General features: G+C 39.3%; 2 protein-coding genes, 1 long non-coding RNA gene, 1 other non-coding gene and 1 pseudogene across 6 annotated transcripts; 2 read left to right on the forward strand and 3 right to left on the reverse strand.

Annotated features, from left to right (window-relative positions):
• Window positions 1-9,357: 9,357 nt before the first annotated feature.
• LOC137748875 (endoglucanase 14-like) lies at window positions 9,358-14,729 on the reverse strand. Its single transcript, XM_088700810.1, has 7 exons — window positions 14,688-14,729; window positions 11,488-11,667; window positions 10,706-11,119; window positions 10,492-10,578; window positions 10,233-10,385; window positions 9,789-10,070; window positions 9,358-9,675 (listed from the first exon to the last, which is right to left on the reverse strand). Exons 1-7 carry the CDS (start codon window positions 14,727-14,729, stop codon window positions 9,358-9,360), a joined length of 1,476 nt encoding a protein of 491 aa, XP_088556936.1.
• A 1,845-nt stretch (window positions 14,730-16,574) lies between these two features.
• Window positions 16,575-16,648, forward strand: TRNAV-CAC (transfer RNA valine (anticodon CAC)). The gene has a single exon. It is a non-coding gene; the product is annotated as a tRNA-Val (tRNA).
• Window positions 16,638-19,913, forward strand: LOC137748309 (riboflavin biosynthesis protein PYRD, chloroplastic). Of its 3 annotated transcripts, none has more exons than XM_068488446.2 (4): window positions 16,638-16,895; window positions 17,393-17,941; window positions 18,545-18,843; window positions 19,022-19,913. In XM_068488446.2, exons 2-4 carry the CDS (start codon window positions 17,573-17,575, stop codon window positions 19,629-19,631), a joined length of 1,278 nt encoding a protein of 425 aa, XP_068344547.2. In that variant the 5' UTR covers window positions 16,638-16,895; window positions 17,393-17,572; the 3' UTR covers window positions 19,632-19,913. The 3 variants fall into 3 exon arrangements, with proteins under 3 accessions (XP_068344547.2, XP_068344548.2, XP_088539668.1); XM_068488447.2 differs by having other exon boundaries at window positions 16,699-16,895; window positions 17,401-17,941; XM_088683542.1 differs by having other exon boundaries at window positions 16,699-16,895; window positions 17,409-17,941.
• A 1,166-nt stretch (window positions 19,914-21,079) lies between these two features.
• Window positions 21,080-22,318, reverse strand: LOC137746719 (uncharacterized). The gene is made up of 5 exons (XR_011069901.2): window positions 22,276-22,318; window positions 22,095-22,168; window positions 21,827-21,967; window positions 21,554-21,673; window positions 21,080-21,402 (listed from the first exon to the last, which is right to left on the reverse strand). It is a non-coding gene; the product is annotated as an uncharacterized LOC137746719 (long non-coding RNA).
• Window positions 22,319-23,920: 1,602 nt separating this feature from the next.
• Window positions 23,921-25,758, reverse strand: LOC148698440 (uncharacterized; annotated as a pseudogene).
• Between the last annotated feature and the right edge of the window lie 430 nt (window positions 25,759-26,188).

Below are 26,188 nucleotides of genomic sequence, written 5' to 3' on the forward strand. Positions count from 1 at the left end.
CACCCAAGTGATGTTTGAATCTAGAAATTGAACCCGTGCATTTGTGGTTACAAAAAACACAATAGAAGTGCTTAGTGACAGGATCCAAATCTTTTGTCCATTGCCAAGCAAAATCTTTCTTAGAAGAAGAAGCCATATTCTTCAATACCCTAAACAATAAACAATAGATGCATGCATACAATTAATGAACCAACAATTTATTAATTAATTTATATACCAATACCAACAATTTCCAACAATTTATAACAATTTATTAATTAATTTATAAATTAATCCTTTAGTGCCAATTTCTAACAATTTCTAACAATTAACCCTTAATTAATTTCTAACAATTAATAAATTTCTAACAATTTATTAATTAATTTATAAATTAATCCTTTAATTAATTTATTAACAATTAACCCTTTAGTGCACATGAACACAATTTATGGCAGTGCACAATTGCACATGAACATAATTTATGGCAGACTGGCAGTGCACATGAACACAATTTATGGCAGCCGGCAAAACATTAAGTTTATGGTATTGGTATAAGAGTATAAGACTATAAATTTAAAACAGTTTGGCAGCCACAGACATAAAACCGTGGGCTCTGTCCTTGTTTTCTATTCCCTGTTTTCTATTCTGCTTCTTCCTCTCTCTCTCTCTGTCTCTCTCTTTGTCTGTCCCCTGTTTTCTATTTTGCTTCGGCCTTCCCCAGAAAACACCGGCCCCAGAGAACTATAAACTATTACAGAGGACTTTTCTTTAAGATCCTCGCTAGAAAACTAAATCCCCATTAACCCCAGAGAACTATTAACCCCTTCCCCAGAAAATAAATCCCTAATTTCAGAAACCCTAACCTTTGGGACCTTGCTGACGGCGCTGGGGCTGGGCTGATGGCGCTGAGGTGGCGGCGGCGGGGTGATGGCGGCGTGGCGGCGTGGCGACACCGATGTTTTGAGCCTCTGGGCTTCTAGCGCGCTGGAGTAGAAGAAGCAAGGCAGAGTCGCAGAAGGCAAAAGGCAGAGGCAGAAAAATGGGTCGAATTCGAAGGTATGGTGGGTGATGAAGACTGAAAATCCTTACCCAAACGACGTCGTTTTGGGTTTGGATAGTTTTTTGAAAAAAAAAAAAAAAAAAAAAAAAAAAAAACATCCAGACGCCTTGAGGCGCGCCTCCGCCGCCTCGGCGTCTCCGGCGAAGCATTTCGCCTACTCCAGCAAAACTGAGGCGTTTGCCTCTCCGCCCAGCCTCAAGGGCGCCCTAGGCGCGCCCCGAGGTGAGTTCTTTAAAACGTTGGTATTGCTCACTGTATCCAAGAAAAACACAAGCCAAAGATCTAGATTGTAACTTATTAGTGGTGTAATCACCCTAACATGGAAAACAAGCACATCCAAGAATACAAAGAGCAAGATAATCAGGATCACGCCCAAACAAAGTGTTATATGGAGAAGCCCACTTGAGTACATGTGTAGGCAAATGGTTGATTAAATAAACCGCAGTGGTAAGAGCTTCGGCCCCAAGATTGTACTGAAGATTTGCAGCAAGTAAAAGAGCGCGACCCATTTCAGTGATATGGCGATGCTTGCGTTCAGCAATAGTGTTTTGCTGCGATGTATGAGGAGAAGAAAACCAATGATGAATCCCTTTTTGCACACACAATTGTTTAAATGATGAATTATTAAACTCCCGACCCCTATCACTTTGAAATGTTTAATAGTCGTAGAAAATTGAGTTTGAACATACGATAAAAAATTACTAAAATGTTTGAACACCTCATATTTCTGACACATGGGAAAAATCCAAGTATAATGCGTAAAGTCATCCGTAAATAAAACATAGTATCGAAAACCTAATACAGAAGCTACTGAAGACATCAAAACATCGAATGAATTAAATCAAAAGGATACATAGAACAATGTTCTAAAGAATTAAACAACAAGGGATAAGATCTAGCCAATGCGCAACTATACAAAATTCTTTATTGGAAACAGAAAAAGAGGGCCCTAACAAATTACTAGACACTAAAACACTAAGAACTTGACGAGACGGATGCCCAAGAAGATGATTCCACAAGGAGGGCGACGCAAATAGGGAAGCAAAGGCACGAACTCTAGAAGACTTACTCCTAGGTGCACGATCAAGTTTGATAGGATAGAGACCATCCTCACATGGGCCCTAAAACAGAATAACACTAGTTTTTAAATCATGAATGACAAAACCCCAAGGTAAAAACGTTAAACTAACCCAATTGTCCCTTGTGAACTTAGAAACAGACAACAAAATTTTACGAATTACAGGGACATGTAAAACTTGAGTCAAACGGAAAATATAGGTCCCCGACTCAAAGGAAATATTACCAATGTCCGCAATAGGGAGAGCATCACCATTACCAACAACCTATTGAGACCAAGAACAAAATATACAAGAACAACACTGTAAAGACTCAAAGTAATACTACAAATAACTCAAACAATCTGGAGGAATGACTTATTTATTAAAAGAAGAGTTTGGCTATTATATAGCCTTACAGAAGTAACAAAAACCCTAAAAACCAGTTCACGATCCACACTACTCGGAAGGTGACGTGCATGAGGAAATATTCTACGTAGAACAAGTCTTCCTAGATAATAGGAACTTATTTAAAACCAAAACAAACTAAATGGTTGAGTCCTATAACTACGGGAACAACCAGACTTATCAATCCCTCCCTTAAACTTACTGTTATCAAACGGTTAGTTTATACCAGCAATCTCGCAAACTCCTAGCATACCTCGAAGTCTCTGAATAACATCAACCTTCAATGGTTTGGTCATTATGTCTGCCACCTGATCTTCGCTCCCACAATGAATCAAAGCAATCGAACATTCCTTTGTGAGATTCCTCAAGAAATGATATCTTACATCAATATGCTTACAGCGACCATGCATCACAGGATTCTTTGACAGCTTAATGGTTGAACTGTTATCACATCTGATTAAAGTACACTTCTCATTACTGTACTCAAGCTCTTTCAGCACTCTCTTCATCCATATTGCTTGACACGCACACACTGCAGCTGCTACAAACTCAGCTTCTGTAGTGGACAGTGTAACAATATGTTGTTTTTTTGAACTCCATGTCACAACACCCGAGCTCAGTAAGAACACATAACCACTTGTGCTCTTCCTATCCTCCACATCTCCTGCGTAGTCACTATCTGTGAAAGCAAGCAATCCACCATCTCCACCTTTCTTATAATGAATACCATAATTCATTGTCCCTTTTAAGTATCGAAACGCTCTCTTTGCAGCTTGCAGGTGAAGCTCGGTTGGTTTTGCCATAAATCTGCTTAAAAGACTGGTGACAAACATCATGTCTGGTCTTGTGGCAGTGAGATACATCAAGCTTCCCACCACTTGCTTGAAATATGTCTCATCCACAGTAATCCCACTTTCATCCTTACTAATCTTAACACCTGGGACAATCGGGCTGCTCACTTCATTACTCTCCAACATTCTAAATCTCTTTAGAACCTCCAGGGCATATTTTTTTTTATGTATGAAAATACCATCAGTTCTTTGAAGTACTTCAATGCCGAGAAAAAACCTCATGCTTCCCATATCAGTCATGTCAAATTCTCTCATCATGGACTTCTTGAACTCCTCCATCATATCTTTATCATTACCAGTAAAAATTAAATCATCAACGTAAATACTTACAATGATGATCTTTCCTGCTCCATTCTTCTTTGTGAACAAGGTTTGCTCACTGTCACACCTCTGAAAACCCTCCTTGATAAAGTGTGCCTCGATTCGACTGAACCAAGCTCGTGGAGCCTGTTTCAAACCATACAAAGCTTTGTGTAGTTTATAGACCAAGTGCTCATTTCCTTCATTCTCGTAACCCCTTGGTTGCTCAACGTAAACCTCTTCACTCAGTTCTCCATGAAGAAACGCTGACTTGACATCTAACTGGAAAATCCTCCAACCCTTTTGTGCTGCCAATGCAATGATCATTCTCACCGTGTCCATCCTTGCCACTGGTGCAAAGACCTCTGTGTAGTCTATGTCGTGCTTCTATGAGTAGCCTTTGGCTACTAGACGTGCTTTGTGCTTGTTGATCTCTCCATGTTCGTTGTACTTGGTCTTATAGACCCACTTGACCCCAATCCTTTTAGCTCCAGTAGGCAATTCACTTAAAGACCATGTTTTATTCTTCTCAATTGAGCTGATTTCACTGTCCATAGCTTGTCTCCATTTCTCTTCTTTCACTGCTTCTTCAAAATAGATAGGATCTTCGGTTGGCACAACTTGAACTATGTGTGCTTCGTCCTCACTTAGCCCTTTTCCAATGACATGGTCACTTAAGTAAGAAGGAGGGCGTCTTACTCTTCCTTCATAAACCCTCCCTTCATCCTCACCAAGTTCATTTGGAGTACAAACCTGTGTTTCTTCACTGCTCTCACTGCTCTCACCCACACTGCTCTCACCCACATTTCTTTCTTCTCTAGCCTCATTGCCATTTTCATTTTCTCTCACCCCTTCTTTTCCCTCACCATTTTCTTCATTTTCTCCCCATTCCAAATCTAGCATAATCTGTCCCTCATAACTCACATCCCAATCCCACTGTTTTTCTTCCTCAAAGATAACATCCCTGCTCACAATAATTTTCTTAGCTATAGGATCAAACAATCTATATCCCTTGGACTCCTCACTAACTCCCAATAAAACACAAGGAAAAATTTTATCATCTAGTTTACCTCGCTTGACATCTGGAACATGGACATGTGCTAAGCTTCCAAAGACACGGAGATGCTCAACTGAGGGTTTTATGCCACTCCACGCCTCTTGTGGAGTGATATCCTTCATTGCCAATGTGGGACACCTATTCAGGACATAGATAGCCCAGTTCACCGCCTCTGGCCAGAGCGTTTTTGGAAGCTTTTTCTCAGACAGCATAGACCGAACCATATTCATGACAGTTCGATTTTTCCTTTCAGCCACCCCGTTTTGTTGTGGCGTGTAGGCAGTGGTTAACTGCCTTTTGATTCCATTTTCTTTGCAGAAGGTAGCGAACTCAGTTGAGGTGAATTCGCCTCCTCTATCTGTCCGTAGGCACTTGATACTCAGCCATTTCTCCTTTTCCACCATTTTTTTTAAAACTTGGAAGCAATGCAGTGCCTCACTCTTTGCTGTTAACAGGTACACCCATGTTTTACTACTAAAATCATCAATAAAGCATAAGGTATACCTTTTCCCACTATTTGATGTAGGAGAAATGGGTCCACAGATGTCTACATGAATAAGCTCCAAAGGTTGACTTGCTCTCCACGTACTTTTTGTTGGCATCTCATTTCGATGCTGTTTGCCTTGAATGCAGTCTGTGCATATGGTATTTGAGGTTTGGAATTGAGGAAGTCCACGAACCATCTTCTTGTGTTGTAAAATTCTCAAACCCTTGTGGCTTAGGTGACCGTATCTTCGATGCCAAAGATAAGGGAGATCCTGTGAGCTTGTGTGAAGACACCTTGCTGGTTGAACATTTGTAGAGACTAGCGTCTGAGCTCGTAGTATAAACATCTTGTTCTTACTCATCTCAGTCTGAATAATCAGACCCTTAGTTGGATGATATATTTTGCAAACTCCCTCTTGAATCAATATAGTCAGGCCTCTTTCTTGAAGTTGTCCTATGCTCAAGAGATTGTTTTTTGAGCTCTGGAACATAGTACACTTCATGGACAACATGTGTAAGTCCATTTAAAAACAGCTTGACACTTCCTTTGCTAACCACATTCATTCTACTGTTGTTTCCCAATTTGACTGAATGGACAAAGGTTTCATCTAGATTTGTGAACATACCTTGACTGCCACACATATGGTTGGAACATCCTGAGTCAAGGAACCAAGCGTCAGTCTGTTTAGGTAACTCAACATATGACATCAACAACATATCATCTTCTTCAGTTACGTCTGCATAATTAGCCTCCTTTTCCCACTTTGGACATTCATATTGGAAGTGTCCAAGATTGCGACACTTGTAGCATTCCACAGTATCCTTGTTGAAACCTGGCCTCCCCTTCCACGTCCTCGTCCTCTATAATTGCTTCTTCCACGTCCTCGTCCTCTATAAGTGCTGCTACCCCCCTCAGTTTTGACATCAGTGGTTACCTTCAGAACTTGCTCCACACTGCTGCTTCTGTGAAACTTTTGCTCATGTACAGTGAGCGAGCTTTGAAGTTCATCAATGGTGATTGCATCCAAGTCCCTAGATTCCTCAATCAAACAAACTATATAATTGAATTTGTCCGTGAGAGATCGCAGGATTTTCTCACAGATCGTGACATCAGTCATGGTCTCCCCATAGACTCTCAAATTGTTTGCTACGGTCATCACTCTAGCAAAGTAATTAGTGATTGTTTCACCAACCTTCATCTCAAGAGTCTCAAAGTCTCTTCGTAGCGCTTGAAGAGTTGAGCGCTTCACTCATGCATTCCCTTCATATTTCGTTTTCATGGAATCCTAGATCTTCTTGGAGGTGTCCTTTTCCAACATCGTCTCTAGGATACTTCTATCAATTGCTTGGAAAAGATAGTTTTTGGCTTTGAGATCCTTGAGTTTCATTGCATCAAGCTCTTTCTGTTGTGCTTCTGATAGGGGTTGTGCCCCCTTTGCTGGTTCTTCATAACCAATTTCAATCAAACTCCAATACTCCTTGCTTCGAAGGAAATTTTCCATGAGCATGCTCCAATGATCATAATGACCATCGAAACGTGGAATGGACGCCTGCACATAGTTTCCTTCAGAACTCATTTTCCTCTCTTTCTCTCTTGTGTTTGGAAGTCACTCAAAAGCTGCAGCATTTCGGTTCTCAGGCCCCAGTGAGGGGCTCTGATACCAGTTTGTTGAGACCAAGAACAAAATATACAAGAGCAACACTGTAAAGACTCAAAGTAATACTGCAAATAACTCAAACAATCTGGAGGAATGACTTATTTATTAAAAGAAGAGTTTGGCTATTATATAGCCTTACAGAAGTAACAAAAACCCTAAAAACCAGTTCACGATCCACACTACTCGGAAGGTGACATGCATGAGGAAATATTCTACGTAGAACAAGTCTTCCTAGATAATAGGAACTTATTTAAAACCAAAACAAACTAAATGGTTGAGTCCTATAACTACAGGAACAACCAGACTTATCACAACCACCTGACCATGTTGACCATTCCCAGCAGTAGATGTCATAGGACGAGCATCGCTGGTCATATGATGGGTTGCATCGGTATCCGGATACCAATAAGGATTAGTAGAGGAGGCAACATGCATTCTTGCAAAGGCCCAAGATAAGTCATCATCTCCACGAGCAGTTTGAGGGCACTGTATAGCAATATGACCACATTGTTAGCAAGCCCAGCACTGAGGGCCACGAGAATTGGGAGAAGGACCAAGAAGTCCAAGAGCAAGGGAGTTACCACTTTGAGCCCCACGATTGTTACACCCTAAACTAGCGCCACCAATGGCAGGAGCCTGTGCTTGATGACCATTGCCACCAGGTCCGTAAAACCCACGAGAACCACCATTACCGTCAGGGTTTCTAAGAGGTTGCACACCACCATTATTACGGCCCCCTGAGGGACCATTCCCACCATTACGAGCATAATATAACGCATGAGGAGCAGATACAGGTGTTTCAAAAAGAGTCTGTTGTGATTCAAAGAAAAACAACCGAGAACGCAGATCATTGAACATCACCACCATTCCCAATATGTCTGCCTTGGTTTCTATCAAACTATCTGAAACCAATTATCTCTCATTGGAGAGTCAGGTGAAGCCATTTTTAATTGGCCAGAATTTTTGGTGTTTTGTCAATGGATCGTATATGTGCCCTTCTCCGGTCATCACTACCATTGCTCCAGTTGCCTCTTCTATTACCTCTGCAGACTCTGATACTTCTACTGTTCTTTCGGCAGTGATCAATACTTCTCCAAACCCTGAGTATCTTGCCTGGTATCAAACTGACCAGACCCTTATGCTTCGAGCCACCCTCACTGAGCCGATTCTTTCTTTGACCGTTGGGCTTTCTACCTCTCGTGAAATTTGGAGCATCTTCATCAGAATTTTTCACAATAGTCTTGCTAATGCCACTCACTATCAGTTTCAATTGTTTTCACTTCAAAAGGGGACAAAATCCATCGCAGATTATCTTGGTCAGGCTAAGAACATTGCTGATCAGTTGGCGTCCATTGGACAACCCGTTGCCAATGAAGATTTGCTGCCTTATGTGCTTCGCAGTTTAGGACCGGAGTACAGTGTGATGGTGGCGGTGTTGACTAATTTTCCTCAACCGTGGAAAAAAAAATTCAAGGCTCTGATACCATGTAAGCTTTCTGATTCTCATTAACTTTCGTAATGCTGGTATACATCGTTTTATACAGTAGAGATACAAGAGTCCTATCTCATCTAAACAATTACATTTGAAGTTTAAATTACAATTCAAACATAAACTGATAAATAAGATAATAGGGAGAATTATCTCTAACTAACTGCCCTTAATTACTAACATATATGTCTAGTAAACTTCTCGTTTTTCAACCAAAGCTACATGACACAACTCAGGATGACTTTTAATTTACGTACCTCCACCGTCGGCTACATGTATTTGAAATATTTGCAAGCGATTTTGAGAGGGGAATAAAAAACACATGCAATTGGTCTTTTGTTACACAAGTAAAAAACGTATTTACATGGACAAATGTTTTTAACCCATAAAAAGTCACTATGCATAAGAGAATTAATGGGTTTTTTTTTTTCTCTCTCTTTATCTACATGAGTTCATGATGTGATGGAGAGATATGTCATTAACTTATACTCAATTTGTGACGATAAATAATTGACCGATTGAAAGACAACCAAGGTAGGCAACTTAATACGAAAGTTCTACGTACGTGAAAGGATCCATTCCTCGAAAGGACTGGACATGAAAAATTTTCATCATCCAGCTTGAGCAGGAATCAAACAAATCAAACGGATACATATAAAAAAAATTGATATGTTATCCATATCCACACATATATGAATGATTTTATGTGAGAAAATTGACTCTCTTTTTCTCAGTTGCAACAACTAATCATTGGAAGGAACTCAGTTCTTACAGATAAATGCTCAATACTCAAGTAGGCTTACAAAATTGATCATGATCAAATGCTTTATGGTTCGTCTCATATCTTGCAATTGGCCTTTATTCCCTAAATATAGACTAAAAGTTAATTACTTTTTACTTTATAGAGTTAAAGTTCAGGACAATGGGACTTTTGTTGGACACTAGAGAAAATGATAGAACACAACCCTAGACAGTGGCCAAGTTCAGGACAATGGATGAAAACTACCAATCAACTCAGGCAAGCCTAGCGAGGACACCTACTAGTGGTGCTGTAGAAACAGTTGCTGGTTCAGCCATTTGGAAGTTCGACCTTGAATCTGAATAGCCATCATTCTCATCCGGGCCACCAACGATTGCTCCATCCAATACATTCGGGTTTGGCGAGGTCTTGTTGAACCACAAGTCGAACCCAGCTTTGCATGAAACAGGAGCTGAATTCTCCTTGATTGAAACAATGGATGCTCCTCTGTGGTGAACTTGCGTCGGATATTTTGTCCCAAATCCAACCATGAAACTCATACCCCCTGGATTCGATCCCAAGATATAGTCCACCTAGTAAATTGGAAAGAGAATAAAGTTTAAGTTTAGAGCATCCTACTTCATCAACAAATATGTTAACCCTAAATAATTGTCCGTCATCTTAAGGATGAAAAAGATATTTATACCTGTGACTGGGCCAAGGCAATAAGATCAGACGGCTTGACAATGCCGCCAGGGCATTGAATGGAGGCATGCTTGGCGTTCAAGTACTCTGAATATGCGGTTGCGACGAATACAGCAGTTGAAGTGTACTGAAGATTGTTCCATGGCAAAAACCATAACAACCCACCAGGCGTCTTCTTCACATTGTTGTTACCTTTTTGAATGCAAGAGCAAATGAATTGCTCAGCTTGGCTCTTGTATTGTCCCCATGCACCTGCAGAGTCTACCTTGCCCTCCAGAACAAGCTGCATATATTTTATCGTCATATTATGAATCCGTACCACATATTTAGACATATTACAGTTTTTCAACAACTATAATTCAATATTGTCTAACAATTAACATAATATATCAAACTATATGATAAATAAATTTACTGCGATACACACACAGAGTTGGTCTAGTACCTTTGCAACAAGGACTTGTACGCCAATAAACTTGTCATCCCAAGCAAACACGGTTCTAGCACCACCAGTATTGCCTGCTTGGCCAAGATTATCCAGGTAGGTTTTATCATCAGTAGCACGAAGAAGCCATGAAGCAGCCCATAATAGCTCATCCTGACGAGAAACACGTACACAATTTTTTAAAATTTTGTCACAAAGATTTAACTGATTAATTAGACTTAATATTTGCATAAACCCCATGTTAAATGTTAATTATTACCTCATATCCACTGCTGGCATAGAATTTTCCTGCTGCTGAAATGCTATTCGAATAAATGCCAGGGTGATTGCGAGCAAACTCGAATAACTGCAAATTTTCATGTATCCTTAGATATTGGTACACCAATTATATATGTGAAAAGTAATAATATGCATAATCTAGTACGAAATTTTTGAACCCAAAAATAGGGTACGAGATCTGGTTAGAGTATTACTTGTTTTGCATGCGTCAAAAGGTCGGATGCATATTTAGGGTTTTTATCCTTGAAAGCAATGGAAGCTGCAGCCAAAGCAGCAGCAGTTTCACCGGCAAGGTCAGATCCTGGGTGTTGCTCATCAATCTTAAAGGTTGTTCGCGGAGTGGTCATGTCTTCGGGTCTCTGCCAACACTCATGATCTGAATCACCATCACCAACTTCACCATAGAGGACATTCGGCGCAGTGTGTGCTTTGATCAGATAATCCGTTCCCCATTTGATGGCATCCAATGCATTTGACAGCTCATCCTTGGCCTCGAGTTGTTTGGTGAACTCCAATGTACTCCAGGAAAGCATTGTTATTGTGAATGCCATGGGAAATCCAAACTTGACATTGTCACCAGCATCATAATATCCTCCCACAAGATCAACCTGTTATATGTGATCAAGTAGTATATGGAAGATCATGTCGCGCATAAGAAAATAATTTCTCTAACATAACATGCTGCAAAATTCTAAATGCTAGCGTTAGTTTTCGAATGTGTACTGTGGATGCTAACAATTGTTAATTGTGATTTTGAAGAAAGTGTGTTTTCGTACACCTGTTTCTACCCATTAACAGGTCTGTTTGCATCTAGGATTTAGTTTGAATTATCAAATGAGAATTAAGGAACAAAATAAACAGGCAGGGTATGCAACACGAGAAGAAGGGCGTGCGCGAATTGTTTTCCCAAAGAAAAATTCTATATGTTCAATTGTTCATCATCAAAGGGAGCAAAGTTAAATTTGTGTGAACTTACACCAGCATCACTTCCATCTTTAAGCCCAGAATCTCCACGCCATTGCACTGTTTGCGTGGAAGGCAATATACCGGAACGTTGAGCCTCGTAAAACAACAAAGACTTGGTGAGAGCATCGCCATAGTCTATATCACCAAGAACTGCATGTTGAGTAGTCAATAAAAACATAAGAAGGCAAATCAAACCAAATAAATTGGGGGAAGCCATGCTGAATAATCTGGGAGCTAATAAGTCAAGAAGAATGCAGAAAAACAAAGCCTTGATATGCCTCAAATTTATAGTGAAATTTTTATATTCGTTGAGGCCATTTTGGGATAGTTATGATTTTGATTTTGTGATACTTTCTGTAATAGAGAAGTCCACGATTGTTAATTAAGGATAGTGTTGATACGATTTAATTTTCCTTGTCAATTAAGCTGTAGGAATATCCGACATTACTGTTTCATTTTCCTTCCTTTATTTTTCATTACTATTAATTCAAACCAACTTCTGTTCGGTATTTCGAAAGCTTTCGTTTTCTTTTTCTTTTTTGCGAAATTTCATGAATATTATGATCAATTTATAGGTTTTTTTCGTTGATATGATTTCTGATTTTTTTTTTCCCAAAGGTATTTAAGATAGAATTAATTACTAAATAATATCTTATGTTTTTCTAACATCAACTCAATTAAGCAAGAAATCACAGCCACATCCAATCAAGAATCCTACAAGATAATTCCAAGAAATTATTTAATTAATAATACCTATGTAATAATTTTTTTCTCCTCCATCCAACAGATAACACACATTGGCCAACGATACTAACAAATGGCATGGTAAACCCGACACATGTGATCGGTCTTAGCTCCGATAAATACACATTCTCCACCAAATTTGGTAAGTTTTTGCTACCCAGTTAAGCTCTTAAAACTCTTTTTTTAGAGAAACTGACTTAGGCATCAAGTAAGGCTCCAAGCGAAGGCAGGACACAACTACATGTGAACGGCATGCTCGTTCGAAGATCCTTCATAGGACCACATCTCCGTTACCTGGTGCTTCCTGACGACTTGAAGATTTTGAGCATGATTCACAAAGGTGCTCTAGTGGCTGTTCCTTGGCTTAGAAAGCTCTTAATGTAGGCTATTACTGGTCAACCATGCCTTAAGATGCTAAAGAACTTCTACAAATATGCGACAACTGACAGCGCTTTACGCCAGTGCCGCACTACCTACCAGCAAACTCTATCCGCAGATAATCCCTTGAGGCATTCATGCAATTAACGATTGACCTGGTGGGACCAATGCCACTTGTTACTAGGGAAGAAACATCCTGATCGTAGCGGCCGACTACTTTACCAAATGGGTTGAAGTTAAACCCATAACTACCACCACCCAGACAGATATAGAAAAATTCATCCGGAAGAACATTAGCTGCCAATTCAGAATATCATACTCTTTTGAAAGAAACAATGACGCAGAGTTCGTAGGCAAAGACTTGGTGAAGTTCTTCCAGAAATATGGCATCAAGCAACACATGTCTACACCAAGATTACCCCAGGGTAATGGGTAGGCTGAGGCATCCAATAAGACTGTCTTAGACTGCCTCAAAAGGTCACTCACAAACAAGAAAGGGAAGCAGCCAGACGAGCTCCCTGTTATTCTATAGGTGTATCCATAACCAAACGACGAGCAACCAGCGAAACTCCCTTCTTCCTAACATTCAACTCCAAGCCAATCATCTCCCCCAATGTCATCATGCCAACCATTAATACTATACTGCTAAATCTAAAGCTAAAGAAAAATGAGGTGGCCAACAACCTGGACTTGGTAGAGGAAGAATGCGACAAGGTTGTCACCAAAATCGCAACTTATCAGCAACAATTATTCTCCAGCTATAACTAAAAGGCTAAGATCCAGTAGTTCCAGCCTAGAAACATAGTCTTGAGAAAAACCTTCATTAATGCATTTATAGATGGCTCCAAAAAGATGGATCCCACCTGAGAAGGTCCTTACTAAATCAGCAGAGTAGACAGAAGGATAGTAACACGTTCACCACCATAAATGACAACAAAATTGAGAAGTAGTGGAATGCCTACAATATGAGAACGTATTACGTCTGACCTGAACTTCGCTCGTTGAATCCCGTCCAAGTCAAATAAGTTCGAAGTCTTAAGTAGATTGACAAAAAGACCTCGCAAGCCGATAATTTTCCAAGTTGTTTTGCTATTCTACTTTCCAACAAAGTTTGATACATTTCGCCTATTTTCAATGAAGATTTGAGAAGTTATTCATAAATTTGGCTAAAATGCATGTTTCAAAAACAACACTCATGTTCTCCTCCGAGAGAGGGTAAGCTACCATTTAACACCCTTCTCAGGGTCTACTTTCCTAGAATAGAGGGTAAGCTGCTTCTTACACCCTTCTTAGGGTACGCGATAGGGTAAACTAATCCTCAACACCCATATGAGTATGCTCTCTAACGTGAGAAGGCAAAACTAATCCCCTGACACTAATTTGGTATGATCTCCAACACGATATGGTAAACTAATTTGTCGACACCCTTTTGAGGCATGCTCTTCTCTAAGAGAAGGTAAACTATCTTGATATCCACACATGGATGGGTTTTGCTGCCCAGGTGTAACTGGAGCACAACAGTCTGCATTAACACTCTAGGAATTAGCCACAATAGTCTTTAACAAGGCTTAGTTAACTGGCGGTAGGCTTGACAGTGGCGATCGAATGGGTGAACGCATCTTCCTTGATCTGCTTAAACTCTTCCTTTGGAGACAACCCACATTTCTCCCTGCCAAAGGGCTGAACACTCAACGCATTCGCAATACCCAACAAGAATGTCCAAATGGCATGCACTTTCTTCATGTTAGACTTGGTCTTGGGAGTTAAGCCAAACTCGAAATCTGCAAAAAGAAAAGAACATACTCAGTAACTTAAAGTCAATAGCAGCTTAACAAAAATTCTAAGCAGTCGGAACACGCAGCTCAGGCGAAAAGACAGACTCCCACTCTCCACTTACCTCATTATCCACTTACCTCCAGAGCGTCCCTGACCCATTCATGATCACTCATGCTTTAGGAGTCGAAAAGCTTTTGGCGAGACTTCACTACCCCACGCCATCATTGTCGTCAATCTCAAAAAATACTAGAACTCATTGATGTTCAAGCCTAAATCGAAGAACTTGCTCAAGTTTGAGAATCCCACCCTCGCACAAATTGAATTCAGGGAGCATTGAGCAAGAACACACCTCATAGGAAAAAACACGACACAAGAAAGATCAATCTCATTATGAAGTAGTCGGGTGAAAGTTAATAGTTCTCTTCCTCGCTTTAGCAGCCTCAGTACATGACTTATTATTACTTCCACCTTTCACGCGCTTCACACGAACTCCGAATGGGATTGTGTGCTTCTATGTCTCAAGAAAATCCTCGAATAGCTCATCATAACCAATCTTAACTTGAGCAGCCATAAAGTAACTGACTTTACAGTAAGACCCACCCTGACAATACTTAGGCAGAAGATACCCGTCACTTTTACAGCTAGAAGAGGGCATATTGAAAACTTCCTTTGCAAAAACACCAATAAGGTGCTTAAAAGATTGCCAAAGAGATATAAAGAAAATAATAAATAGAGCTAGCACACCAGGATGCAGCCTAGCGTGCCACCCCTTAGCCTAGAACTACAAGAACCTAATGACTAAGTGCTTAGGCCTCACGAGCCATCTCTCTCTCCAATTGGCCTGTAGGCCCACTCATGTAGAAGCTCATCGCCCTGCACTCGACTATTCTTCTCTCTTTAAACCCAACCTAGCGAAGCAGGCCCATTGGCCCACCTCCTCCAAGCACCTCGGCTTCACCTGAGCTAACCCAAGTCTGCATTACAGTACCTTGCATGTCGTCATCCTAACATGGCTCATCTACAACAAAAATAAAAAAGAAGAGGAAAAGTTTTATTTTTTCTTACCTTTGGTGCAGCTACGTCAAAGAAGACGACGACGATCAACTCTTCTGTCTTATCCACTTAACTTGGGATTTCTACCCTCTTGCCCTTTCTTGCATGCAACAAAGTAGGTATGGGGGTATTTGATTCGAAAAATCCTAGAGTTGATATGTGGACTTTCACCAACTAATAACAAGAATGCCCTTATTAAATTTGCGAGACCCACATTTATTCCATTGGCAGTTAAACTCTCTTGAAGACTTGAGCATCTGACAACAACCTCATCAAGCTCTTCTACCCATGGCAAGGAGAAATGTCAAAGGTATTAAAGATAGGATTAATTGATAAATCTTATCTTTATTTTTTTTTCGAATTGAAGACCAATTCAATCAAGTAAGGAATCATAAACACATCTAATAAAAAATATTACAAGATAATCCCAATAAGGTATTTAATTAATAATATCTTTGGGATAATCATTTCTCCTCCATCCAACAGATAACACACCTTGGCCAACTGGACGACACATGACATGGAAAACCTACAGATGTACGCAACCCTAATTCCTATAAATACCCCATTCCTACTAAATTTTGGTAAGTTTTTGCTATGCAATTAAGCTCTAAACCTCTCTCTTTTTCAGAAAACTAACTTAGGCATCGGAGTTCTATTGGCTAACCCCCTCCCCCACACCTTGAGTTTGTGGCTTTGGTCTTTAATCAGAAGTGTTTATTTAGTTTGTAAGTACAAATTCGTCAAGACCGAAGACTGTGCATTTTTACTACTGCAACTTTCCACTTCAATATGCATATAACCTTTCTTTACGCCTTCCCTCAGCCCTGGCCATGATAATTCCAATATTCATGTTTAAGTAAACACAAAAAAAACTCATAAATTCAAATATTCCAATATTCATGTTTTAGTAACCGCATGTAATCCAATATTCTAATGGATAGGGTGTTTGAGTTTCTACCCGTATGTATTGGGTTTGAAACTTCCCCTCCCAAATTTATTAAAAAAATAAAATAAAATAAAAAACCATATAAAATTCTTATATTGTTAAAACAATATACCTAATTTAGTGAGAATAAAACAATCTTGGCATAGAAATTACTAACAAGACGTTATTATAGTTAACTGAAGCACCATCAGCAAGTTGTCTGGGTGGTGTAGTCGGTTATCACGCTAGTCTCACACACTAGAGGTCCCCGGTTCGAACCCGGGCTCAGACACTTTTAAACGTTACATTTTTACCAGTTTCCTACTGCCAATAGTATCCTTTCAATCCCAATTTTTTTTTTTTTTTGGGTTCAGTCTCCCGATCAAACGCTGGCTGCCAACAATTTCTTCCACTTTTTGCCTGATTTTTACATTTCTTCCACTTTTTTTCCTGATTTTTACATTTTCAAGGGAAAGATTGACAAGAATTTGCACCCATTTCAATTCCTCGTGGAAACTGGTATTCCCACAGCCACAAAGGTAAACGATTTGCTCTCTTTGTTAAACAACTCTTGACTTCAGTTGGTTCAAGTTTTTGTAACACTGATTGTACTTGGGTTCTGGGTTTCAATCGTATATATGGGACTAGATTTAAGTTCGTGTCTTTCATTTTTTCTATATTGTATGCATCTCCAGTCTCCAGATTCAGTTATTTTGAAGTAGACCGATAGCGTTAGTGTGTTAAATAGTTATTTGTCAGGGGAGGGAAATCGGTGGGAATCGAACCTGCATCAGGTGCTTGGGCATGATTTCTCGAGGAAAAGGGGGAAAAATGGGTTTAGTTTATCGTTGGGTTTAGAGGAATTGTGGTTGTGCTGATGGGGGTTTAGATTACAAGTTAAAATATCTGTTATCAGAAGATAATATACGCACAAGTGATCTCACAGTAAGAGATTGAGGCGATAGAACTCCATATGGCCGCTGTTTATCTGCGTTTCTAGTCTCTCTCTTTAGTTCTTGATTCATTTGCTTTGCAGAAACACAGTTTCTAAGAAACTGAAACAACGGAAAATCTGTGCTGCTCAGCTCTTACGGTGAATAAGTTGGCCTTAAAGAGCGGGAACAACCCGAGGCTCGCAGGGAGTTGCACTCATTTCAACAAATCTGGCTGAAGTTGCAAAACTCTGATCGGAGGTTTACATTTACAAACAAAAGAAATGCAAGTTCAAAAACTTTCACTCCCAAGTTACACCCTAAGTCCACCCAATGTCTCACTATCACAGCAACTTTCTACCAAGCTTTTGAGGTTGAATCCAAGTCCCAAATCGGGTTTTTACAGTTCCCTCAAAAGGGTGTCGAAATCACCAACCGGTTTAAGAACCCATGGTAAGTTTGTTGGGGTCACGTGTGGAGTGGCACAACAAGAGGATACAGATGATGGGTTCTACATGAGGAGGTGTGTGGAGCTTGCAAGAACGGCTATCGGGTGCACCAGCCCCAATCCTATGGTGGGTTGTGTTATTGTCAAGGATGGCAAGGTTGTTGGTGAAGGCTTTCACCCAAAAGCTGGCCAGCCGCATGCTGAGGTAAACTTCTTTTCCTCAGTTTTAGTTCTCCTTCTCAATGCATGGATACCGGTTTGACTAATGAGGTGGTCAAAATTTTTGGTCACTTTGCTCTTTGTTTGGTTGCTTACAACTTACAAGTTAAAATATTTTGGAAAGATCACTAAAAATAAATAGAGGAAGGGAAAGCATATACCTGCACACTGATTCTTTCAACTTTTTATTTTTTGGATAGCATGGTCCTGTTCTTTCTGGGGTTATCTCTCTCTTGTTTTTGTTAAATTTCCAATTATATTTTCTTCACCACTGTGGAGCATTTAGCTGAAAATGTTCGCATGTGGATAGCAATCCGGATTCTGGAATTCTCTTCCTATTTCAGCTCTTGCTATAGGTGCATCAGACGTTCTAAAAGTTTTGTGCTTATAAAGTTTTTAAATTATTAGTTTAGTAATAGTGGGGTCTATCTGTGTCCGTGCGTTTGCAGAGAGCAAGAGAGATCGGTTAGAAGTTGAAAGAATGAAAGGATAGGTGGATACTACATGCTGTCTAAGTGTTTTATCTTTTGACATGAGCTTTATAAGTAGCTGTTAATGAAAATTTATACCCAGAAGTTAAATGTTACAGGTCTTTGCTCTGAGAGATGCTGGGGATTTGGCTGAGAATGCAACGGCATATGTGAGCTTGGAACCATGTAATCATTATGGGAGAACTCCACCATGCAGTGAAGCACTAATCAAAGCCAAAGTGAAAAGAGTGGTGGTCGGAATGGTGGATCCGAATCCAATTGTAGCATCAAGGGGATTGGATAGATTAAGAGATGCAGGAATTGATGTTGCTACGTGCGTAGAGGAAGAATTATGCAGGAGGCTAAATGAGGCGTATATCCATCGTATGCTAACGGGGAATCCTTTTGTCACTATCAGGTAAATTTATTCTGTTTACAGTAGTCAATAGCAAGAGAAAATCAATGGACATAAAAATGAGTGGAAATGATACCTTATTTGAGCTGTGATGTCTTTGATTGTTGTGCTGTGTAACCAAAAGAATTTTTTTATTTGTTTGCTTGGTACTGTGAAGTTGAGACTTTCCTCTTGTTTGCAGATACTCGATCTCAGTCAATGGACGCTTTCTGGATCAGCTTGGGGAAGGAGCTGCCACGTCTGGTGGTTACTATTCGCAATTGTTACAGGAATATGATGCAGTTATTCTTTCTCCTTCCTCAATAATGGAGAACGTCTCTATTCCCGCATCCAAAGAAGCTGGAGCCAATCAACCACTTCGGATTATAATAGCTAGGAATATTAGTTCTCCAATCAAAATCTCTGCTCTCAAAGTGGAACCCACAGATAAGCTAATAGTCTTTGCAGACAAGGAGACTTCGGTAGAACTAGAGAGAGCTCAAACAGGTATCGAAACAGTGGTGTTTGATGAAATAAGCTTAAATGCTATTTTGGAATACTGTAACTCTCAAGGAATGTGTAGTGTTTTGTTCGACTTAAAAGGAAATGTTAGTGATTTTGAAGAGTTTCTCCAAGATGGTATTGAACAGAATTTGCTGCAAAAAATTGTGGTAGAAGTATTGCCGCTGTGGGATGAAAATGATGTCCGGAACTTTCCTGTTGCATTGAAGGATCTGGGCAAAAGACTGAAAGTGGAGAATTTGCAGCCTAAGATTTCAAATGAGAGTGTTGTGCTTGAGGGATATCTGTAATGTCAGTGAGTAGAACACAAAAAGAGATTTGACATGATCATTTTCGTGCCGATGCTGAAGAGAAATACAAGGATTTTACAATATTCGGGAAGAGGGTACGGACGGAGGCCAAGTTCGTTTGCGATCTCCAGTCTCTAGAGCGTAGAGAGTTGCTATTTTTCGTTATGTTGTTTACCTGCATATTGAGGGCTGCCATAGCCAAGAATGAAGGGAAATGGTTTTGTAAGTTTGTATTGGAATCCATGTGTTAAAGGATTAATAAGCCCAAATTTACTACCTAAATTGTCCCTCGGTAGCCCAATTCAATATGTCGATCTATCTTTACACCCGTTTAGAAAATAAAAACTCAAAATCAATATTGTACAACTCATCCAATTACATTTCACCCGTGAATGTTCTGCAACTTATTCAATATGAAATCTGTTGGCACAAGAGAGCAGTCAAAATGAATGATGTTAATTTTTCTACGCAAAAGATGGGTATTCATTAGAGTCTTGTATTTGCTTGCTATCTTTTCGAGATTGGAGGGCTGCTGTATTACAGGAGCCAAGAGGCCGTTTATTAGTGAGATCCTACCGACTTGGAATTATTTGGTAGCTTCTGACCGAACAGTTTCGCAGGCAATTACAAAACAAAAACACGCATGGAATGAAGCCTGCACAATCGCATGCTGCAACTTTAATTTCGAAAGAATTCGGTTGTTTCACACGCATATTTGGGCTAACAAAGTCTTTTTTTGCAGGCAATACGCTCCTAAACCTCAAAAAAAAAACAATTAAGTATTTTCCTACTAAGTGAGGTCGGCTATATAAATCCTAAAACGTCATTGCGCTCGATTCTGTTTCATGTCCTCCGTTAAAAACATCAATAGGAGGATCTAAAACTTCAAAATCATCATCCTACCTAAAAAAATACCTTGTTTTTCCATGAAAGCATCTTAACCCATAAGTTGTTGAGAAGTGAATGTTGTCTGCCACCATATTGTTTCAATCAAACTACCATATTAGTTTGCTATTTTGTCTATTGCCTTGTAGTTAAATTGTTACTTTAGTTTTTTTCACTTGCTTTCCTCTTTCCTTACCATTCTTTTCACTTCTATTGGGTTTAAAGAATGAAGCTACATTATATAATTTAAGAATTTTGTAGAATTGCAAGTTAAAGAAACTTTTGGAGACAAAAAAAGATATCATCGGGTTTGCCTTATAAAATTTGCCTTCTATATTGTAGTTCGAGCACACAGACTTAGTATATCGCTTGTATAAAAACAAAATGAATCGAGCTCAGAATCCTTGTCAGTAGAGTTGCAAACCCCTTGCACTCCACTTTTATATTGCATTAGTATGCTACTTTTAGTTTAGAATTATGCCAGGTTCAGTCACTCGCGCATTGGTGATTGTGATCTCTTGATACAAAAGGGTCCCTGTTGCATTGAAGACTCTGAGGGAAAGAATAAAAATGAAGAATTTTCTGTTGAAAGAATGCCTCAGAGAGAGAGAGAGAGAGTGATATTTCTAAATATACAACTTTCAACCTCATACATCAGCAGCATAGTACAGTCACCAACCAAAACTGGACGAACAGGATGGAAAATTTACAATCAATCATCTATCTGACCTGAGCCTGAGAGCATCCCCTTAACTCGCTGTTAAACTTAATATCCTTGTTCGATACATTTAAGATGCCCGACTGCTGTTCAACTTGCTCGATAAGAAGTTTCATCAGCACAACATTCGATAGGGTTTTGCGCGATCCAACCATTATCAATTTTTTTCTACAAAAGCAAACCAAAATAAAAATAAAAAAACAAAAACATGTTACTAAGTTTGGTCACTCCGAAAACATAGAAAATCTGGAAATTCAGATTGGAACATGATCTTCGACATTATAATAGAGTGAGAAGGCCAAACCAAAGTGATTCTTACCTTGGCACGAGTGAGAGCGACATTAATCCTATGCCAGTCTCGGAGCAGCGAGGAGGAGCAATTCGTTGGATTTTCCGTTGACCTAACAAGGGACACTAGTATACAATCCTTGTCTCTTCCCTGGATAGAAAAGAAGGCATTGCAAATCAGATAATAGAGGAATCATGACAACCGAAAACAGATATAACAACGTCATCCTTCTGCTTTCAAAAAACAAATAGTTAGATAAAGAAAACAATAACATCAGCGTAGAAAGTGAACCTTCAACCGGACCTGGTATTTGTCAATGGTATGTATCTCGACAGAGGTCAGGCGGTTGAGGGCAAGCCAGATGATATATGCCTGGGAGTTATATGGGGTAATGACACCGATATCTTCCCCCTTTATTCCACTCTTGACTAGTCCCTCCACAACCTATAAGCAAAATGAGAATTTTATATAGCTAAAACAAGCTACTTCAACGGTTTGCAACAGATCAGAAACATATTTTCTTGGGGAAAAAAGGATGATGGCGTTATATATGTTCAAGCGAATATCTAACCTGTACAATTATGTTAGCTTCTGTCGGGTTACTCACAATCTTGTGATCCTTTTCATCAAAAGCAGGTAAAGAATCTACATTGCTAAAAGTGATTATACTGAACAACCAAGGGACAAACAAACCAACGCTGCTTATATAGAAGAAAAGATTATGGAAAACAAATAAAAGTACTTCAGTGAACCTGTATTAATAAATATAACTGGCTTGCTTGGGTTTATAACCTGCAACAAAGTTTTAAAACACATGAAAATTGCATCAAAGTTTGAAGAAAACGACAATTTCATTGCACTAGTTTTCAAAACACCATAAAATGTGAAACAATTCACTTGAACCTAATCTGTGACAAAATCATATCGTCATGAATTAAACCAAATTGGAAATCATATTTCCTTAAGCACAGTCTAAGTCTTAAACATGCTAACAGGTTGTAATGAACATCAAGTCATAATTCTTTTACATGATATTCAATAGTTTAACAAACTAGGCCAATAAAAACCACTCTCTAACACCTTAAGGGCTGTCCTCTTTGCTCCAAAATGGCCGCCACATGCATAAGAATGACAAAAAGTTAGAATAGATTTAAACTCAGATTCAGGGACACACCTTCTAATCAATTGATCAGGGCAATATTTCCACAAATAAGGATCATCCCACTCGTAGTATTTGGCGGTTTTGACAAGCTTATCTTTCTGAGCACGTGTAAAATCATCCGGAATCTTTTTGGTAACCTTGTAATTGATAATATCTGCATACCAAGGGTCAGTAACCTTTAATGAAAACAATTGCTCATCTGGAAAACTCTCACGTAAAGGGATGAGATCTTCCTCTGTGTTTGAGTGCACAAGTCTGCTAAGATGATCTGCGACAACATTCTCACTCCCTTTCTTATCCTTGATCTCCAAGTCAAACTCTTAAAGCAGAAGTATCCATCGAATGAGTCGCGGTTTTGCATCTTTTTTTGGGAGTAAATACTTCAAAGCTGCATGGTCAAAAAACACAATAACTTTAGTTCCAATCAGATAAGATCTAAATTTTTCTAAAGCAAATACAACAACTAGAAGCTCCTTCTCTGTTGTTAAATAATTCAATTGTGCATCATTGAGTGTTCGTGATGCATAATAGATTACATGTGGCATTTTGTTGACACGCTGTCCTAGAACTGCACCAACAACATAGTCGAAAGCATCGCATATTAACTCAAAAGGTAAACTCCAATTTGGTGGCATGATCACATGAGTAATGGATAACAACTCCTTAAGTTTGTTGAATGCTACCACACACTCTTCATTCATATCAAATGTTACATCCTTTTGAAGCAAACGGCACAAGGGTCTAGAAATCATTGAGAAGTCCTTCATAAACCTAGGGTAGAAACTTGCATGTCCAAGAAAAGAATGAACCTCCTTGACAGTAGTAGGAAAAGGTAAGGAACTAACAAGTTCTACTTTAGATTTATCAACTTCAATTCCATTTTCAGATATGATATGCCCTAGAACTAATCCATGTGAAACCATGAAATGATATTTTTCCCAATTTAAGACCAGATTAGTTTCTTGACAACGTTTTAAAACTAGGGACAAATTATGTAGACATGTATCAAAAGAATCACCATAAACTGAAAAATCATCCATGAACACTTCAATTATTTTCTCAATCATATCAGAAAAAATACTTACCATACACCTTTGAAATGTGGCGAGGGCGTTGCAAAGTCCAAACGGCATCCTTCGATATGTAAATGTGCCAAATGGACATGTGAATGTCGTCTTTTCTTGATCCTCCGGAGCAACTGCAATCTGATTATATCCAGAATATTCATCAAGAAATCAATAATGAGAATGATCAGCTAACTTTTCTAACATTTGATCAATGAATGGAATTGGAAAGTGATCCTTGCGTGTGGTGCTGTTTATCTTCCGATAGTCTGTACAAACTCTCCAACTATTCTGCACACGTGTAGGCACTAGCTCACTAGCTTCATTCTTAACAACTGTGATTCCGGATTGCTTCAGAATTACTTGAACAGGGCTCACCCACTTGCTGTTCGAGATAGGATATATGATGCCAACATCAAGAAGCTTGATAACCTCTTTCTTGACGACCTCCATCATGAGTGGGTTCAAATGGCGTTGAGCTTCCCTTGTAGGTTTTACACCTTCCTCTAGCAGAATCCTATGCATACATGTAGCTGGATTTATACCCTAGATATCTGCAATGCTCCAAGCTATGGCAGTTTTGTGATCCTTCAGTACCCGGATCAGTTTCTCCCCCTCTTCTGCTATGAGTTGTGACGATATGATGACCGGTAATGTTTCATCCTCTCCCAAAAATGCATACTTCAAATGTTTAGGAATTGGTTTAAGCTCCAATTTGGGTGCCTGAATCACAGAAGGAAGAATTTTTTCGTCAGAAGTAGGAAGAGAAATAAAATAGGAAGAAGACTTACCATGAATTAATGAAAGAGACTCAAGGGCTGCCACTGTCTAGATCAATTCTTCTTCAATGTGTTCAGAATAATTAAGTTTTCCATGTGTAATGCTATGCACTAACGCCTTCTCTAAATTGTCTTGTCCCACACCTTCATTAAAACAATCCTGCACAAAGTAGTCAAACACATCAATAGATAAACAAGATTCAAAATCACTAGGGTACCTCATAGCATTGAAGATTTTGAACTTGACGCTTTCTCCATCAATTTCCATGCTTAAAGTACCATCGTAGACATCAATCTTCGTACACGCCGTTCTAAGGAATGGTCTTCCCAATATAAGAGGAAGTGCAGTAGGCATAGGGTCATGTTCCATCTCAAGAACAAAAAAGTCAGCGAGAAAAATAAGTTCATTCACTTGCACAAGTACATCCTCCAATAGGCCTTTGGGATATCTATTTGAACGATCTGCCAACTGGATTACTACCTTTGTTTCCTTCAAGTCTCCGAGGTTTAGTGATTCATACACTAAATATGGCATCAGATTGATGGATGCCCCCAAATCACAAATGCTCTCCCAAACTCTTTCCCTCCAATTACACATGGAATGGTAAAGCTACCGGCATCCTTCAACTTCAGTGGTAGCTTTCTCTGCAAAACAGCTGATACTTCCTCGCTTAATGCAACAGTTTCTTGATCATTGAATCTCCTCTTGTTCATACAAAGCTCTTTAAGGAACTTTGCATATTTGGGCACTTGTTTTATGGCATCTAAAAGAGGTAAGTTCACTTGGACTTTTCGGAAAGTATCCAAGATTTCCTTATCAGTTTGCTCTTTCTTAGACTTCATAAACCTACGAGGAAAAGAAATAGGGACACATGAGTTAAATGAATTTTGAACTTCTTTACTTACCTTATCAGAATCTTTTTTGTTCAATTCTGTATCTTTAGGAGACTTTTCAGTTTCTGTTAAAGCCTCATTTTGCTCAAGATTTTTGGTTTGTTGCTCCCCTTGCTCATTTGTATCTTTTCTAGTCCTCTTTTGCATCCTTGGCTGCTCAAAAACTTCTTTTCCACTCCTTAAAGTCATAACATTCATCTGCTCCACATTTGGATTCACCACGGTTTGGCTAGGCAACCTTCCTGGTTGATGTTGTTGCCCCATCAAACTTGTTAACCGACTCATTTGGCGCTCAAGGTTTTCAATTGCTTTGTCTGTTTTCTGTTGATGAGATTGAGTAGAGTTAGCTAAAGAAGCAATTAAATCCTCAAGAGACTTACTTGGAGCTTGTTGTTGTTAAGGCTAAAATTAGGTCTGCGGTCTTGCTTGAAAAAAGCCAGGTGGACGGTTATAGTTGTTGGGAGCATATTGTTGTTTGTTGTCTTGATTGTTCCACTTTAAGTGAAGATCAGTCAAGTTAGCTAATTGTAATTCAATACTAGAGTTAGCACTTACCTCGTTAACTTTCTTAAGAGGTAGCTCATCTCTCCCTCCAAATTGTCGTGTGTTGCCAGCGATGTTCTTTAATAATGCCTTAGCATTTGTTGGTGTCTTATCCATGAATGCTCCTCCACTTGCTGCATCAAGCATTACACGATCAGTACCACACAATCCTTCATAAAAATACTATATTAAAAGATGCTCTGAAATTTGATGATTAGGACAA

The sequence above is a fragment of the Pyrus communis genome, chromosome 2 (genome assembly GCF_041283825.1).
Source record: "Pyrus communis isolate YQ-2024b chromosome 2, ASM4128382v1, whole genome shotgun sequence".
NCBI classification, from domain to species: domain Eukaryota; kingdom Viridiplantae; phylum Streptophyta; class Magnoliopsida; order Rosales; family Rosaceae; genus Pyrus; species Pyrus communis.

What these genes read in the sequence shown, in the direction of transcription:
- LOC137748875 (XM_088700810.1), bottom strand. Translation starts at nt 14,729, where the DNA reads ATGAGGTGTGTTCTTGCTCAATGCTCCCTGAATTCAATTTGT. An exon ending in GCTCCCTGAATTCAATTTGT is followed by an intron (nt 11,668 to 14,687) that starts GCGAGGGTGGGA and finishes TTATTTGGTTTG; the next exon opens with ATTTGCCTTCTTATGTTTTT. An exon ending in TTTTGACGCATGCAAAACAA is followed by an intron (nt 10,579 to 10,705) that starts GTAATACTCTAA and finishes GAAAATTTGCAG; the next exon opens with TTATTCGAGTTTGCTCGCAA.
- LOC137748309 (XM_068488446.2), top strand. Translation starts at nt 17,573, where the DNA reads ATGCAAGTTCAAAAACTTTCACTCCCAAGTTACACCCTAAGTCCACCC. An exon ending in CTGGCCAGCCGCATGCTGAG is followed by an intron (nt 17,942 to 18,544) that starts GTAAACTTCTTT and finishes TAAATGTTACAG; the next exon opens with GTCTTTGCTCTGAGAGATGC. An exon ending in AATCCTTTTGTCACTATCAG is followed by an intron (nt 18,844 to 19,021) that starts GTAAATTTATTC and finishes TCTTGTTTGCAG; the next exon opens with ATACTCGATCTCAGTCAATG.